This window comes from Python bivittatus, unplaced genomic scaffold (genome assembly GCF_059951505.1).
Source record: "Python bivittatus isolate LINGU-HERP-01145 unplaced genomic scaffold, Pbiv_v1 ctg000020_np1212, whole genome shotgun sequence".
Taxonomy (NCBI): Eukaryota; Metazoa; Chordata; class Lepidosauria; order Squamata; family Pythonidae; genus Python; species Python bivittatus.
Genome location: NW_028277030.1, coordinates 113,855,099 through 113,870,324, shown reverse-complemented (window position 1 = coordinate 113,870,324; position 15,226 = coordinate 113,855,099). Strand labels below are relative to the sequence as shown.

Here is a 15,226-nt window from a genome sequence, read left to right as displayed (position 1 = left end):
TTCAGCTGAAACTAATCCTAGAAATTTCCCCCTCCCCAGTAAATGTTTACATGTGTCACCACACATGCGTATAATATCTCTCTCAGAAGCCACACTCCTAAAAAGACAGGCCTGAGTTAAACTAGTGACTTCTGATTTTCAAAAATTGCTTGTATTTTTTAAAATAGCAGTAACTAATTCCCCATCTGTGTATACAGCTATTCTCTCACTTACACAAACCACTCTCACATGTAAACAAGCGGGTTTCTTATGTTGCTAGAAACTTCCCCTACTGTTCATAAAAATCTCTATGTGTGTTGCACCTGGCTATGTGATTATATGACCATGCAAAAGAGCTTTCTCATTTTCCCCTGTATTAATCAGCAATTCAGGTGAATGACAGCCTATGTTGGATAGCTCTGACACATGCTTATTTGCAAAAAATGATATATTAAGGGTAGAATTTTGTGTTTCATGGCAGAATCATATAAAAGGCAACTTTTTAAAAATGCAACTACATTCTCTTGAAATATAGGAATATAACTGAGCATAATATGTTGGCTTATCTTTTTTATTATCAGTCAACAAACGCCTTTATTCAAATTAATATTTTCTGAATATATAAATGTGTTCATGGCAGACACTGTAAATTTGTCATATCTCCTTTGAGTTATGAAGAATGGAACTCCTTCTCTCTTCATGCCCTAACATGCTTTGATAAGCTATATTGCTTCTTACTATCTTCTGGTAGGAAATGAAAATTACGTCCCACTTTTAGAATGAAAGGTATGAAAACTATTTTCATATTCTCAGCAATATATGCACTTTGGACAAAATGTGTATCGAGTTTCATCTTTTCATTTATTATACAAGTTGGTAATGATGCTCCATAAAATGTAGTAGTTCTATCTTTATACTACTTTATACATATTTATATTTATACTATCAACTGTTAACATAAAGCATGTTACAATTCGATGTAATATTTAATGACTCCTTGAATACTTTTAGATTGGCTTCTTAGTAAATATGCACACAATTGGAAGTTAAGTTTTATTGCTGTATGTTTTCATCTTTAGCAAAGAAGTGAAAGCCAATGATGCATTTCGTTAAAAGTTTATATTTAACAAAAAGAAATAAAAATTCAGGTAAAAATCTGAGATTACATAAGTATGTTATTATGTTTTGTTTTGTTTTTAATTTAACAAATTCTGTTTATGGTTTAAAGTGCTATGAAAGCTTTAGTAGGTGCTACATTATTATAATTAAACTGTTGCTCCATTGTGCTTTTTTCAGAAACTGAGAAAGTCTTTGATATTTACATCTATAATTGACGTACACTTTCAAAATAATAAAAATGCAACAAATTGTTTTAGATCTATTTCTGGGAGTTTTGAAACTACAGAAGTCATATTTGGTTTTGCAATATGAAAATAATCAGACTTGCAAAACCTAATAAGAAATGCTAATTAATATTAATAATTAGGATTATAGCTGCACATATTTGAGTATATTAAGAAATGAATAAAATTAAGTTATATGCTGCACAAAATATTGCTCATTTTAAAATGTGTTTTAAATTGAGTCATGGCCTGCGTTAACATACATTGTGAACTAAATATATAGTGATATGCCACATCACTGTAGTAATTCATTTGAATTTGCATTGGGAAACTTTATTTGATTATGAATTTTAATTAGCATAGAAAAGTTTTCAACTGTATTTTCCTGCAGGAACCTAAAAATATTTTAATTTGCCTTAGCGAACTCACTTTTTGTAGTTTTAGAACTTTCAGTTTCTTGCAAATACTAACTTAGATCTCTAGGATGAAGGAAATAGTATTACTGAATAGATTTATTTTAGGTTTTCACTATGCTCATTAAGGCAAATCAAAGGCATCAGAGTATTAGTGAACCAAAACTAAATGTTTATGCTTGCAGAGGTGTTACTGTTTTTTTTTTTTTGTCTGAACCAGTACCAAAATATATGATAACAGATCCAGTACACAGACTGTAGCCAGTAATGCCACAGGGTGGATTCTGGGCATAAGGATGGAATTTGAAGAAGGAGGAAACTCTAATCATTTTACAAAAGAATTAGGGGCCAAAGGTGCTGTTCTGAGAGGCAAATATTTGCTAGTTGTGGGAGAGGCATTGTTATTCTTTCTCCCAGGTTTTTCCCCTAGCCATTTCCTAGGAATCCTCCTAAGGACTTTGAGCAGATCCTTTTGTGAAACCTCCTTCCTTCCTTCCTTCCTTCCTTCCATTTATATAGCCGCCCATCTCAGACCAGTGACTTAATGCTGGACTTTCCCCACTAAGTCGCAGGTTACTTTGTATTGTTAGGGGGGAATTAAAGTGCTTCGCTTGCAGACACCTTGGAAGTTTGTTGCTCTGGCTAATATGAAACAGTTGAGTGGGGTGATTTACTTCACAGGCTTCAAGCAAAAGGATTGGGGGGCTAGTGAAGGGCACTCTTGTGGTTATTTTGTCTTTTATTCCACCCACACACACACACCTCCAGCCACCATTGGGGAGCTACCTCTCTACTGATTAGTTCAAAACCCATTTGACATCTCTCATTGAAATGGGTTTGCGGCCCCATCCAAAATGATCTGAATACTGTACTATTGGGAATCATTAGAAGATGGGGAATCGCTTTATTTGGCCTGATATGAGCTGTACGTCAATGGTGATGCAGTTACTGCTAGTATGGAAAATTTTAATAAGATGGTGCAAAATACAGCTAAGGAACAAAACAGAAGAAATACAGTATATATTCTGTAGGAATGTTAAATGTCATGTGATATGACTGGGGTTTGAGGCAGGAAACACAAAAGTATAAATGTTGCTTCCTGTCTCACGGACTTAAATTTAGTTTCTGGCAAATGCATTATGTTCTTAAAAGTACCATAGCTCTGTGTGGTTTTTAAACCCGATTTCCTGCTTATTCTTATATTTAAATAATACTGTAAAAAGCAGTTTTATGAATCTTAATTTTAGAACGAAAGCCTCTTTAAATTTTAATTGAAACAATGCAAAACAATGGAATGATATGTTAATTCAGACCATATGGTTTCTTGATATATTGTATGAAATCAAAAGAATTTAGATTTTTTTGTTCTGTTATCACTATTATTATTACTTTTGTGTAATTAAAAAAGCTGCTCCCACTCATAGTGGGATCAAAGTGGATGTAAGCAGTTTTCAGCTTCCAGAATGGGGGAGTCTAGATCAGTGTTTCTCAGCCTCAGCAACTTTGAAATGTATGGACTTCAACTCCCAGAATTCTGGGAGTTGAAGTCCACATACAGAGGGGCAAAAAAGTATTTAGTCAGCCACCAATTGTGCAAGTTCTCCCACTTAAAAAGATGAGAGAGGCCTGTAATTTTCATCATAGGTATACCTCAACTATGAGAGACAAAATGGGGGGGAAATCCAGAAAATCACATTGTCTGATTTTTAAAGAATTGATTTGCAAATCATGGTGGAAAATAAGTATTTGGTCACCTACAAACAAGCAAGATGTCTGGCTCTCACAGACCTGTAACTACTTCTTTAAGAGGCTCCTCTGTCCTCCACTCGTTACCTGTAGTAATGGCACCTGTTTGACCTTGTTATCAGTATAAAAGACACCTGTCCACAACCTCAAACAGTCACACTCCAAACTCCACTATGGCCAAGACCAAAGAGCTGTTGAAGGACACCAGAAACAAAATTGTAGACCTGCACCAGGCTGGGAAGACTGAATCTGCAATAGGCAAGCAGCTTGGTGTGAAGAAATCAACTGTGGGAGCAATAATTAGAAAATGGAAGACATATAAGACCACTGATAATCTCCCTTGATCTGGGGCTCCACGCAAGATCTCACCCCGTGGGGTCAAAATGATCACAAGAACGGTGAGTAAAAATCCCAGAACCACATGGGGGACCTAGTGAATGACCTGCAGAGAGCTGGGACCAAAGTAACAAAGGCTACCATCAGTAACACACTATGCTGCCAGGGACTCAACTCCTGCAGTGCCAGATGTGTCCCCCTGCTTAAGCCAGCACATGTCCGGGCCTGTCTGAAGTTTGCTAGAGAGCATTTGGATGATCCAGAAGAGGATTGGGAGAATGTCATATGGTTAGATGAAACCAAAGTAGAACGTTTTGGTCTAAACTCAACTCGTTGTGTTTGGAGGAGAGAAAATGCTGAGTTGCATCCAAAGAACACCATACCTACTGTGACGCATGGGGGTGGAAACATCATGCTTTGGGGCTGTTTTTCTGCAAAGGGACCAGGACGACTGATCCGTGTAAAGGAAAGAATGAATGGGGCCATGTATCGTGAGATTTTGAGTGAACACCTCCTTCCATCAGCAAGGGCATTGAAGATGAAACGTGGCTGGGTCTTTCAGCATGACAATGATCCCAAACACACCGCCTGGGCAATGAAGGAGTGGCTTCGTAAGAAGCATTTCAAGGTCCTGGAGTGGCCTAGCCAGTCTCCAGATCTCAACCCCATGGAAAACCTTTGGAGGGAGTTGAAAGTCCGTGCTGCCCAGTGACAGCCCCAAAACATCACTGCTCTAGAGGAGATCTGCATGGAGGAATGGGCCAAAATACCAGCAACAGTGTGTGAAAACCTTGTGAAGACTTACAGAAAACGTTTGACCTCTGTCATTGCCAACAAAGGATATATAACAAAGTATTGAGATGAACTTTTGATATTGACCAAATACTTATTTTCCACCATGATTTGCAAATAAATTCTTTAAAAATCAGACAATGTGATTTTCTGGATTTTTTTCCCCATTTTGTCTCTCATAGTTGAGGTATACCTATGATGAAAATTATAGGCCTCTCTCATCTTTTTAAGTGGGAGAACTTGCACAATTGGTGGCTGACTAAATACTTTTTTGCCCCACTGTATCTTAAAGTTGTTGAGGTTGAAATACACTGGTCTAGATTCTGAACTCATCCGGTTCATCAGCTCCAGTTATCAAACTGAGTGTTTGGTTAATGTTGGTTTTCTGTCATGTGGCCAAACAACCTTCATCTTATTAAATCACAGTATTTTCAAATTCAAATTGTAACTGTACAATTGAGGGTACTATAATTTTAATTATGTTTAAATTTTCCAGAGGGACAGTCATTATTTTCTCTTGCAGTGAAAATAATGAACAGTTTTGTCATGTTTTGAAGAGAAATGCATTTATTACCTGCTCAGTTCTTGTATTTGATGCCATTAGATACATGAAATATTATCCTGAGAAATTTAATGTAAATATACATTTAACTATTGCTGGGGAAGAGAGGAAGGAAACACTGAAGGAGAGATGAGAGATGCCAACAATTTATTGTAAAAAAATAATCTATAGTAAAGATACTTCTTGTGAATTATTTTGCACAAACCATCTCAAATTAGTGCTGAACACTGAAGTGGATTTTTTCTCAGAAAACATTACAAGACGTTCCATAACAATCTGTAAAATAAGCAAAGTTGACAACAATTGAGGAACAGAGGAAATGTTAATTTTGTAAATTATTTATCATAAGTCATCCCTTGACTGATACTTTGCTGTTCTTTCTTAACTACAGTAGATATCCATGTGAAAACCTTAAATAAAAAGCATTGTTAACTATAGGATATCTGAAAGGAGTCAAAGGCCCATTTTGTTTAACATGACACCATCATGTTCTGACTACCCCAGTCTTTTGTTTTGGTCATGTGCATTGTCCTCTTCTCATCTCCAGCCTATAGACCAATGTTTTTCAAACTTGGCAACTTTAAAATGAGTGGACTTCAACTCCCAGAATTCCCCAGCCAGAATTCTGAGAGTTGAAGTCCACACATCTTAAAGTTGCCAAGTTTGAAAAACATTGCTATAGATAAAACAGTCTTAGGCCAAAACTAAGAGTACCAGAATAAGGATAACAAGCTCCTAGTAATTGAGCTGCACTAAGAATTCCTGTCAACAATGCTTCCTCCCTGCTAAGGATGATGTAATTTAGATAGGCAAATGAAAACATTAACAGAAACTGCAGTTTGAAGAGTGTAGGATTAGCAGAAAGAAAGGGCTGAGTTCTTGGGGCACTGTAAGCCAGATGTAGGCAATTTTCTTGTGGTGGGGGGCTTAAATTTGGGGGCTGTCAGAAAGTTGCTAGTGACACTTATTATTATGGTTGGTCACACAGTCAGCCAGATGTTTAGGCTGGATTTGGCATTTTTATCCACTTATCGAGTCCTTCCCAAGGACCTGGGATAGGCAGATGTTGTTGGATGGTGTTAAAGGTATCATCACAGGACCTAAGCTGTTCCAAGTAAAGCTGCCTTTTGCAATCGACTGATGGTGATTTTGTCAATGCCAGTCATCTTCAAGTAGTGCTTCAGATGTCTTGGGATTGCACCCAAGGCGCCTGTTACTATTGGTACTATCTTTACTTTCTTTTGTCACAGCCATTCTACTTCTGTTTGCAGGTCTTGGTATTTTATGCTTTTCTCTAGTTCTTCTCTTCTATTCTGCTGTCTCCAGGTATTCCAATGTCCACTATCCAGACTTTTTTGTCTGTCTTATCAACAATTGTAAAGTCTGGGGTGTTATGTGGCAGGCGCTTGTCTGTTTGAATTCTAAAGTCCCAGAACACTTTAGCTTCTTCATTTTCTATTACTTTGTTTTGTGGTCCCATCAGTTCTTGCTTGCAGGCAAATGGTACTTCTGGCAGATATACCAATGCACCATTGTTGCTACTTTGTCATGCTGCTGTTTGTAGTCACTCTGTGCTATTTTCTTGCAGCAGCAGAGTGCTGGTCCACTGTAGGTGGTCCACTGTTTCTTCAGCTTCTTTGCAGAGGTGGCGTTTCCTGTCTGTTGCTGTCTTCTCAACTCTGATTTTATATGCATTTGTTCTTAAGGCTTGGTCTTGTGCAGCCAGAATTAGCCTCTCTGTCTCTTTCTTCAACTTTCCTGCTCTTAGCCATTGCCAGGTCTTGTTATTATCTGCTTTGCCTGCTAGTTTTGTGTGTGTGTGTGTGTGTGTGTGTGTAGTGGCCATGTAATACTTTGCCTTGCCGTGTCTCTTTTCTTTTCTTCATTTGGTCTTTCTTATAGGCCAGTTTGGTCTCTTTGGTATTCAGTAAGCCTTCATGATGTACTAATTCAGTACATCTTCTTCACTGTCCTTCAGATATTTTTCCAATGCCCTTTTTTCTTCTTCAACTGTCAGGTGTACTTGCAACATTCCACACCCACCTATGCTCCTTGGTAAGTGTCAACATCACTGCATGGATGAAGGGCATGATACATTGTCAATGTTTTTCTGGTCTTCCTATCCAGGGCTTTTTGTTCAGCTTGAGTCCATTGTATATCTAATGACTGGAATTTCCCAGGTATTAATTGCCTTGATGATATTTCCTCCACTGAGTTTGGACTTTAAGATCTTCTTCGCTCTTCTGATGTATTCACTACTAGCCTTCTTCTTGACTTCAGTGTGCTTGATGTTGTCAGCCTGAAGGATGCCCAGGTATTTGTAGTGATCTTCTTCATCCAGACTGTTGATGTTATTTCCATAGGGCATCTTGATTCCTTCAGTTTTCACTATTTTTCCCCTGTTGATGATATGTGTGGCACATTTGTCCAGTCCAAACTCCATTGCAATATTTTGGCTGTATATTTGGACAGTGTTGAGCAGCGATTCCATTTCAGATGGTGTTTTTCCATACAGCTTCAGATCGTCCATGTAAAGGAGGTGCAATAACCTGGCAGATGCTTTTGATATTTGATAGCCTTGGCCTGACTTGTTCAGTATTGTTGACAGAGGAATCGATGCAATGACAAACAGTAGTGGTGACAGTCTCCTTGAAAGATTCCTCTCGTGATGTTAACCTCTCCCAGTCTACCATTGACCAGCAACTGTGTCTTCCATTGTGCCATTGATCTTTGCACAAAGCTTCTGATGTTTCTACTGACTCCTGTTATTTCTAAGCACTTGATTATCCAGTCATGTGGCAGGGAGTCAAATGCCCTCTTGTAATCAATCCAAGCTACATTCAAGTTGGTCTTCTTTCTCTTACAGTTTTCCAAAATCATCTTGTCAATTAAGAGCTGATCTTTTGTCCCTCTGCTGTTTGGGCAGTTCTTTTCTGCTGAGATGGAAAGAGCTTGTTTTCAACTAGATGCTGTTGGATTGCATGAGCTACCACACCAGTTAGCAATTTGAAAGTTGTTGGCAAGCAAGTAATTGGCCTGTAGTTGCCTGGTGCTGCCCCTTTTGCTGGATTATTATCAGGTAGGTTTTGCCAGATGTTAACCAATCTTCAATTTCACCTCCTTGCAGTATGTTGTTAAACTGCTTGGCAATGAGTGGGTGCAGAGCAGTCAGATGTTTCAACCAAAAACCATGCAGTTCATCTTCACCTGGTGCTGACCAATTCTTGATCTTCCTTGCCCTTTTCTCCACCATTTCTGCTGTTATTACAAGTTCTTTCATTTCAGCTTCTTTTTTATCCACCTCCTTTATCCAAGCTGCATTCTTGATGTATTTCTTTGGGTTGTCTTATAGTTGCTTTGTATCTGCTGATCTTTTTGGCTATCGCTGTTATTTGCTGCTTTATTATTTCCAGTGCTTCCTTGATCTTCCTTTTTTCTAGGTGATATTTCTTGATCAGGTATTCTTTGGTCTTCTTGTTCCTCAGCTTCTTTTCTTTCATCTGTTCTAGCTTGCTTGCATGTAATCTCAGCATGCTGATCTTATTTTCCAGCCTGATCTTCCATTTTGGTGGTGCACTGTTTGGCTTTTTTTCTTGTTTGTTGATTTTGCATCCAAGGTATTCAGTTATAACTGCAGCCATGCTGTACATCAGTTGGTTTGTTTCTTGCAGTGAGCTGGTGCTTATATTTGATATTACAGTATTGGCATTTTTTAATACTTGTCCTAGCTGTTTCTTTATAACAAGCTTCAATGTAGGCAACCTTATTCTGTTGTTTTTGTGCTGTTCTAGATGCTCAGTTATTCATTACTTCAATTCCATTTGGTTTTTAGTTTAGAGGGCTTTGTTCTTTCTGAGGAGAAGGCTCTGCTTTCTGAGCTACTTCTGGCAAGGTTTTGATTTCTTTGCCCTGGATAGACCTTTGCAGTTCTTCCAATTCTACTTCTGTGAATACTTTATTTTGTGTTATAAATCAATGTTGATCCTCTAGCCTCTGTTCTGTTATTTCTGATTCTGGATGTTGTTCTTTCCAGAGAAGGTGCATTCTTTTCAGATATCTCTTCTTGTTGGACTTGATTTGTAATAGCAGATCATTATTTTCAGTTTTTGTATATTTGCAATGGGTAAACAACTTTTCTGCCAGTAGCTCTACAACTGCTAGCTCTGGTTGCTCAGCCAACTCTCCTGAGTTCTGTAGCCCACTTGTCACCAGATGTCCAGGAACTAGAACACCTAGCGCAGTCCTTGTTGACCCGGGCAACGACCAATCCAGTATATGTTTCTGTAAATTATGTCTCACCATATTGTTTATGGCAGAGGCACTCTTCATCTGGTTTCTCTGATGAGACCTGTCCAGTATGGTTGAACCTCTGGCATAGCTCTCATCCTCCTCGGAGCACGCAAACCCCACAATCATGTCAAGGTAGTGATTATTATTAATTATCATTATTATTATTATTATTATTATTATTATTATTATTATTATGGTTGGTCACACAGTAAGCTGGATGTTTAGACTGGATTTGGGATTTTTATCCACCTATTGAGTCCTTCCCAAGGACCTTGGATAGGCAGATGTTGTTTGATGGTGTTAAAAGTATCATCGCAGGACCTAAGCTGTTCCATGTAAAGCTGCCTTTTCCAATCGACTGATGGTGATTTTGTCAGTGCTGATGGTCTTTAAGTGGTGCTCCAGGTAACTTGGGATTGCACCCAAGGCGCCTATTACTATTGGTACTGTCTTTGCTTTCTTTTGCTATAGTCGTTCTACTTCTATTTGCAGGTCTTTATATTTTGGGATTTTCTCCAGTTCTTTCTCTTCTATTCTGCTGTCTCCAGGTATTGCAATGTCTACTATCCAGACTTTTTTGTCTTTCTTATCAAATTATTATTATTACTATTACTATTACTATTCCTATTATTAATTGTGGGGGGATTGATTTCCCTTAAGTGCCTCTAAAATAGAAAAATCTGATGGATGTTTGAGATGCTAAAGAAGTGAAAGACTCCAACCCTCCTCCCATGCAAAATAATACTATAAGAATTAGTCCTGCCCAGTTCAAGGTATGCTCTGGTTCAGAACATTAAGGTTTTGAAAAGTTACATGTGTTGGAGGCTGCATTGTTTCCTTTGCTGTGGGCTAACAATATCAGTAGTACTTTTAATAATGTACTGATGTCAGCAACAAATTTGATTATTTGTTTGAGCAACTAAATCATCTTTTTGCAACCTAGTTCTGCCTAACACTAGGCAGTTGGAAAATTTGCCTCCACTTACACTCATACTGTTGATTTGCACATAAATTCCTGACATTTTGTAACATTTTAATTTCCCTATCAAGGATACCACATCTGGATAAATACTTCCCTCCCCAGAATTTCTTAGTGCTGAGAAAAAGAGGTGTGGGGGAGAAGGAACATTACTACTCAAGTATTACATTTCTCTTCATGATTTTATTCATAGTTCAAGGTCCATGGCCTCTGAAGACCTTGTAGGCCAGTTACCAAATTTCTACGCCCGACAGAACTCTTCAAATGCAGCTTCTCTAGAGTTTGAGCCTGATGTCAACTATCAATTTGTGGAAATCTTAGATGAACGATACAAATGTACACACTGCCACCTAGTCCTCCACAATCCACACCAGACAGGATGTGGACATAGATTTTGCCAGCGTTGCATAGTTTCTCTGAGGTATGAATGGTTTCTTTTTCTTCTGAAATTTGTGTAAATCAATGCTGTTATTTTTTTTTCTTCATAACAACTATACAGTTTGTGAAGCTATAGAATTTGTGAGGGTAACCTAGAACCTTAAAGGGATATTGATTTCATTTTCCTGTTCTGAGGATGCTGTAGAGTTCCAACGGTCTTCAGCATTTGATGTGAAGAATTTTTCCCCTCTGTTTTTTCTTTTAATATTTTTCAAAAAAGTTTATAGTAGTTACAGCTGCTGTGTCTTGGCTGCAAATCTTCAGATGACCATTAGCAGCAATGAGTTAGCTTTCTGTAGCCCTTTCAGATTATATATTGGTAGTCCTGATTGTTACAGCTCAGCATTAATAATAGCCTTCCTCAGCCTCATGCCCTCCAGAAGTTTTGGATTTTAATTATCAGGATTTCTGCCTTTTGGTCATGCTGTCTGAGAATTGAAATCCAACAAATCTTGGGGAAGGATGGTTTTCACAGGATGTTGTCACTGGAAAGAAGCTAAAATATAGTTGTTTTAATTCAATTTAATTAATGTAAAGCATGATATACCCAAATTAATAACTTTTGAAGCCTGATTGGGATAAATTTTAAGTATGTACTTAAGTGCTCCATAAAATAAATGAAGTTCAGGTATGCTTAATGCTAACCAGTTACTGTTCATGGTCATTTTCCCCCCAGCAACTTACAGCATCTTCTAGAATCATCTAGCTAGCACTGTACCAAAATAAATGAAATGTGGGCAGGCTTTATATCACTTCAGTGATGGCTGGGTGATGTTATGAAAGCACTATGAAGGGACCTAGTGGGGAAATGAACATAAGGTCTTAAATATCTATATTTTCCAATGAAGCTTGTTCTTTCCAGCACTTGAAATCATACAAGTAGTTTTAAAAGCACAAAAATATTACACTGATTGAACCAAGAGTGGTTTGGTGTCATATCTTTGTAGCGAATTAATAGATTTTTTTTTTAAAAATGGAAACTGAAATCTGATTTGTTGAAAGCCTTATTTTGATCCACTAAGTTTTCATTTTAGGGGCTTGCTGTTTTCTTTTTCTGAAATATCCAGAAACATCTGGTTGTATCTTCTGAGTGAAATGGACTTGTAGCTGATAGCTGTTATCTCAATGTGACATTAGCTAATTCAGGTGTTATTAATGAATGTGTAAGGGCTAACCTGTGTAGAGGTCAGGTCTGGAAATATTAGCCTTACATGCATTTTTTCTTACCTCTTTTTGTTGAGTGAGCAGCTGTACTCACGCTCACTTGATTGTGATTCTGGACCCACTTCACTCAGATCATGTGGAGAGCTATGTTTACATTTAAATTTCCCACTGTAGCATTTTGTAAATAGAGAAATCTCAGTTGGGAGCAATTTTGTGAGAATAGCTCTCAAAATACTACACATGCCTCCAGGGCACAAAGAGTATGTCCTTCTGATATAAAACATGATCTCAAATGTTTGTGGCTCATCTTCTATAACAATTGAACCCTAACTTGTTAAGACTGTTAAGGCTATTAAGATTGCAAACCTACATATATTTACTTGGGACTAAATACTTCTGAATACAATCAGACCTACAGAGTAAATGTTCATAGATTTGTTTTCTTCTGGGTTTTTAACACTCATACTGGATAGCAGTCAGTAGAAGTAGTACAGAATGGTTTGCTAACAGCTTTTGTTTTAACCTCTGTCAAGTAGATTGAATTGATTTTTCTAGACATTATGCTGAATGCCTTAGCAGTTTTTATGTTATCATAAATTCATAGAAATTATTACTTACAAACAATTCAACTACTTTTTAATTTGCCAAACTTTCTTATCGATGCTTTGTTAATTTAATTCCCTCTGGCAACTTTGTTTTAGCTTTCTCTTCATAACAGTATGTCAGCAGGACTTCTACTGTAAAGTTAAAAGATGTTGTAAAGTTTAAAGGTTCTGGGATTGTTTTTAAAAAGTGAGATGAGCAGTCCTTGAGAAAGAGGAATGCTGAAATCAGCAGATTATTACAATGCAAAATGCTGAGGAATTCTTTTAAATAGTCTATTGAGATTATGGAACGTAGACCACCATATTGGCATGAGTCACTGGTTAGTTTTATTTATTTATTTTTAAGATTTATAAGGCCACCCAACTCAAACAGTGTGGGCGGCATACAGCATGAAAACAACAATAAATCAAAAAAGAAAAAAAATAACAATAAACAATACAAAATATAAAATATAAAACAAAAAGTTTCCAGTCTGTAACCAAAGATAATTTGTTTCTATCTCTTTAGAGACTTAAATACAGTACCTACCTGTCCTATAGACAATGAAATAATAAAACTTCAGGAGGTAAGAAAAAATTGTTTATATGACTTTATTCATATAACATCAGTCAGTATCATGCTATTTGGGGCAATCTGTGTATTGGTGGTGTTTTTTTTTTAATGTATTGCTAAGCGGAAATTTATAATCAAAGTAAAGGAAGTTTAAATCCAAAATGGAAAAAATGCTTATGGAAATATGGAAATAACCCTTGCTAAATAGTATTTTCAGATCAAATAAAGATTTTGAGACCTATAACCAGCCATTAGATGGGATCTCCAGGTAAAGGAAATCGTGTGTGTGTGTGTGTGTGTGTGTGTATGAGATAACAAACGATACATGGATGAGACAAGAGAACCTGGAATTGTTGGAATGCTACTACAACAGTAGACCTAATGAGAAGGGATATATGAAACGTACGAGGGAACTATGGATGGACAGAAGACTTACATCCACACAGCTAGTTACCCAATGCTTCAACATAGTGAAGAGAAAGCTGCTCTCTCAACTTGAGATAAACCAACTACACATTACATCCCAGACTCAGGAAGACCCAGAAGAACAACAGGATGTACAGCCAACACCTGAACTGGAACATCATAGCTACCCCCTCCATTACAAAGCACAGCGGCTGATATGAGGCATAAGATCATGGATAAATTAGGTACAGTCAACACTCAAGACTGATTTACCAACTGATTCAGTGGATAAGTACCATCAGATAGTATGCTAGAAGATGTAATCCTGGAGATGCTTGGCTACACAATCAAGAAGAATAGCAATACATACCTCCTCAGAAAATGAGGTTGGAGGCTAAGAACAAGGCAAGTCAGAGAGAAGTTAGTCAGCTGGTGGAACTACAGAAGGGTGTGGAGATTAAGGATAAGACTCGGCTACTGAAAAATTACAAGGGCCTGACTCCATCTGAAGTCCTAGAGACTGCAATACATGAGCACAGCTCAGAAGGGCATTGGGAACAATGCCAGAGGCTCCAAACACCAGTTGCTCATAGATAGAGCAGTTGTCCAAGACTCAAGGTCTAGACAGACCAATCTGAGTGCAGCCTGGATTGACTACAAGGAAGCCTACAACTCAGTGACACACACATGGATCTGGGAATGCCTGGCACTATACATAGTCAACAAGACACTAAGGACCTTCCTCAAGAACTCAGTGGGTCTATGGAAGACAACACTGGAAGTCAACTCAAGAAAGCTCACACAAGTGGCCATCAAGTGCGGCATAAACCAAGGTGATGCACTGTCCCCACTGCTCTTCTACATAGGCTTGAACCCTCTCAGCTAGATAATCACAAGGACTGGATACAGATACAAGTTCAAGAGTGGAACTATCATCAGCCACCTCCTCTACCTGGATGACATCAAGCTGTAATCCTAAGAGTGAACAAGACATTGACTCACTGATCCATCCGACACAGATCTACAGTGAGGACGTTGGGATGTCATTTGGACTGGAGAAGTGTGGCCGGATAGTAGTAAAGAGAGGGAAGGTAGTTAAGACTGATGGAATGGAACTACCAGCAGGCCACATAGCAGACCTACAGACCAGCTACAAGTTCTTTGGTATCCCACAGTCACATGGGAACTACAATGAGGAGGCAAGAAACTTCCAAGTACCACCAAAGGATAAGGCAGGTCCTGAAGTCTCAGCTCAATGGGAAGAACAAGATCCATGCCATCAACATGTATGCCCTGCCAGTCATCAGATACTCTGCTGATATAGTGAATTGGCCAAAGGAGGACATGGAGGCTGCCGATGTGAAGACCTGGAAGCTTCTCACAATGTACCGAGGTTTCCACCCCAAGTCCAACAATCAGAGACTATACACCAGCCCCAAAGGGGGGGGGGGTCTGGTGAGTGCCAAAACCATTGTCCTGGATGAAACCCAGAGCATCCAGGAGTACATCAGTAAGATGGCACCCAAAGATGAGCTGTGAGAGAATGCCTGAGGCAGCAGCAGACATGGGAGGAAGTTCAAGCAGAGGAAATGCCATGGTAAGATAAGACCCTGCTTGGGAT

The 15,226-nt window shown here is 38.2% G+C and overlaps 1 protein-coding gene across 2 annotated transcripts in view; it reads left to right on the top strand.

The window, feature by feature from the left end:
* TRAF5 (TNF receptor associated factor 5) overlaps window positions 1-15,226 on the top strand; it is a 40,427-nt gene that overhangs the window by 7,824 nt on the left and 17,377 nt on the right. For both annotated transcript variants that reach the window (XM_088147120.1, XM_088147111.1), the window contains 2 exons: window positions 10,634-10,861; window positions 13,156-13,213. In XM_088147120.1, coding sequence (XP_088003246.1) covers window positions 10,644-10,861; window positions 13,156-13,213 — 276 coding nt within the window. In that variant the 5' untranslated portion in view covers window positions 10,634-10,643. The remainder of the gene's footprint in view (window positions 1-10,633; window positions 10,862-13,155; window positions 13,214-15,226) is intronic.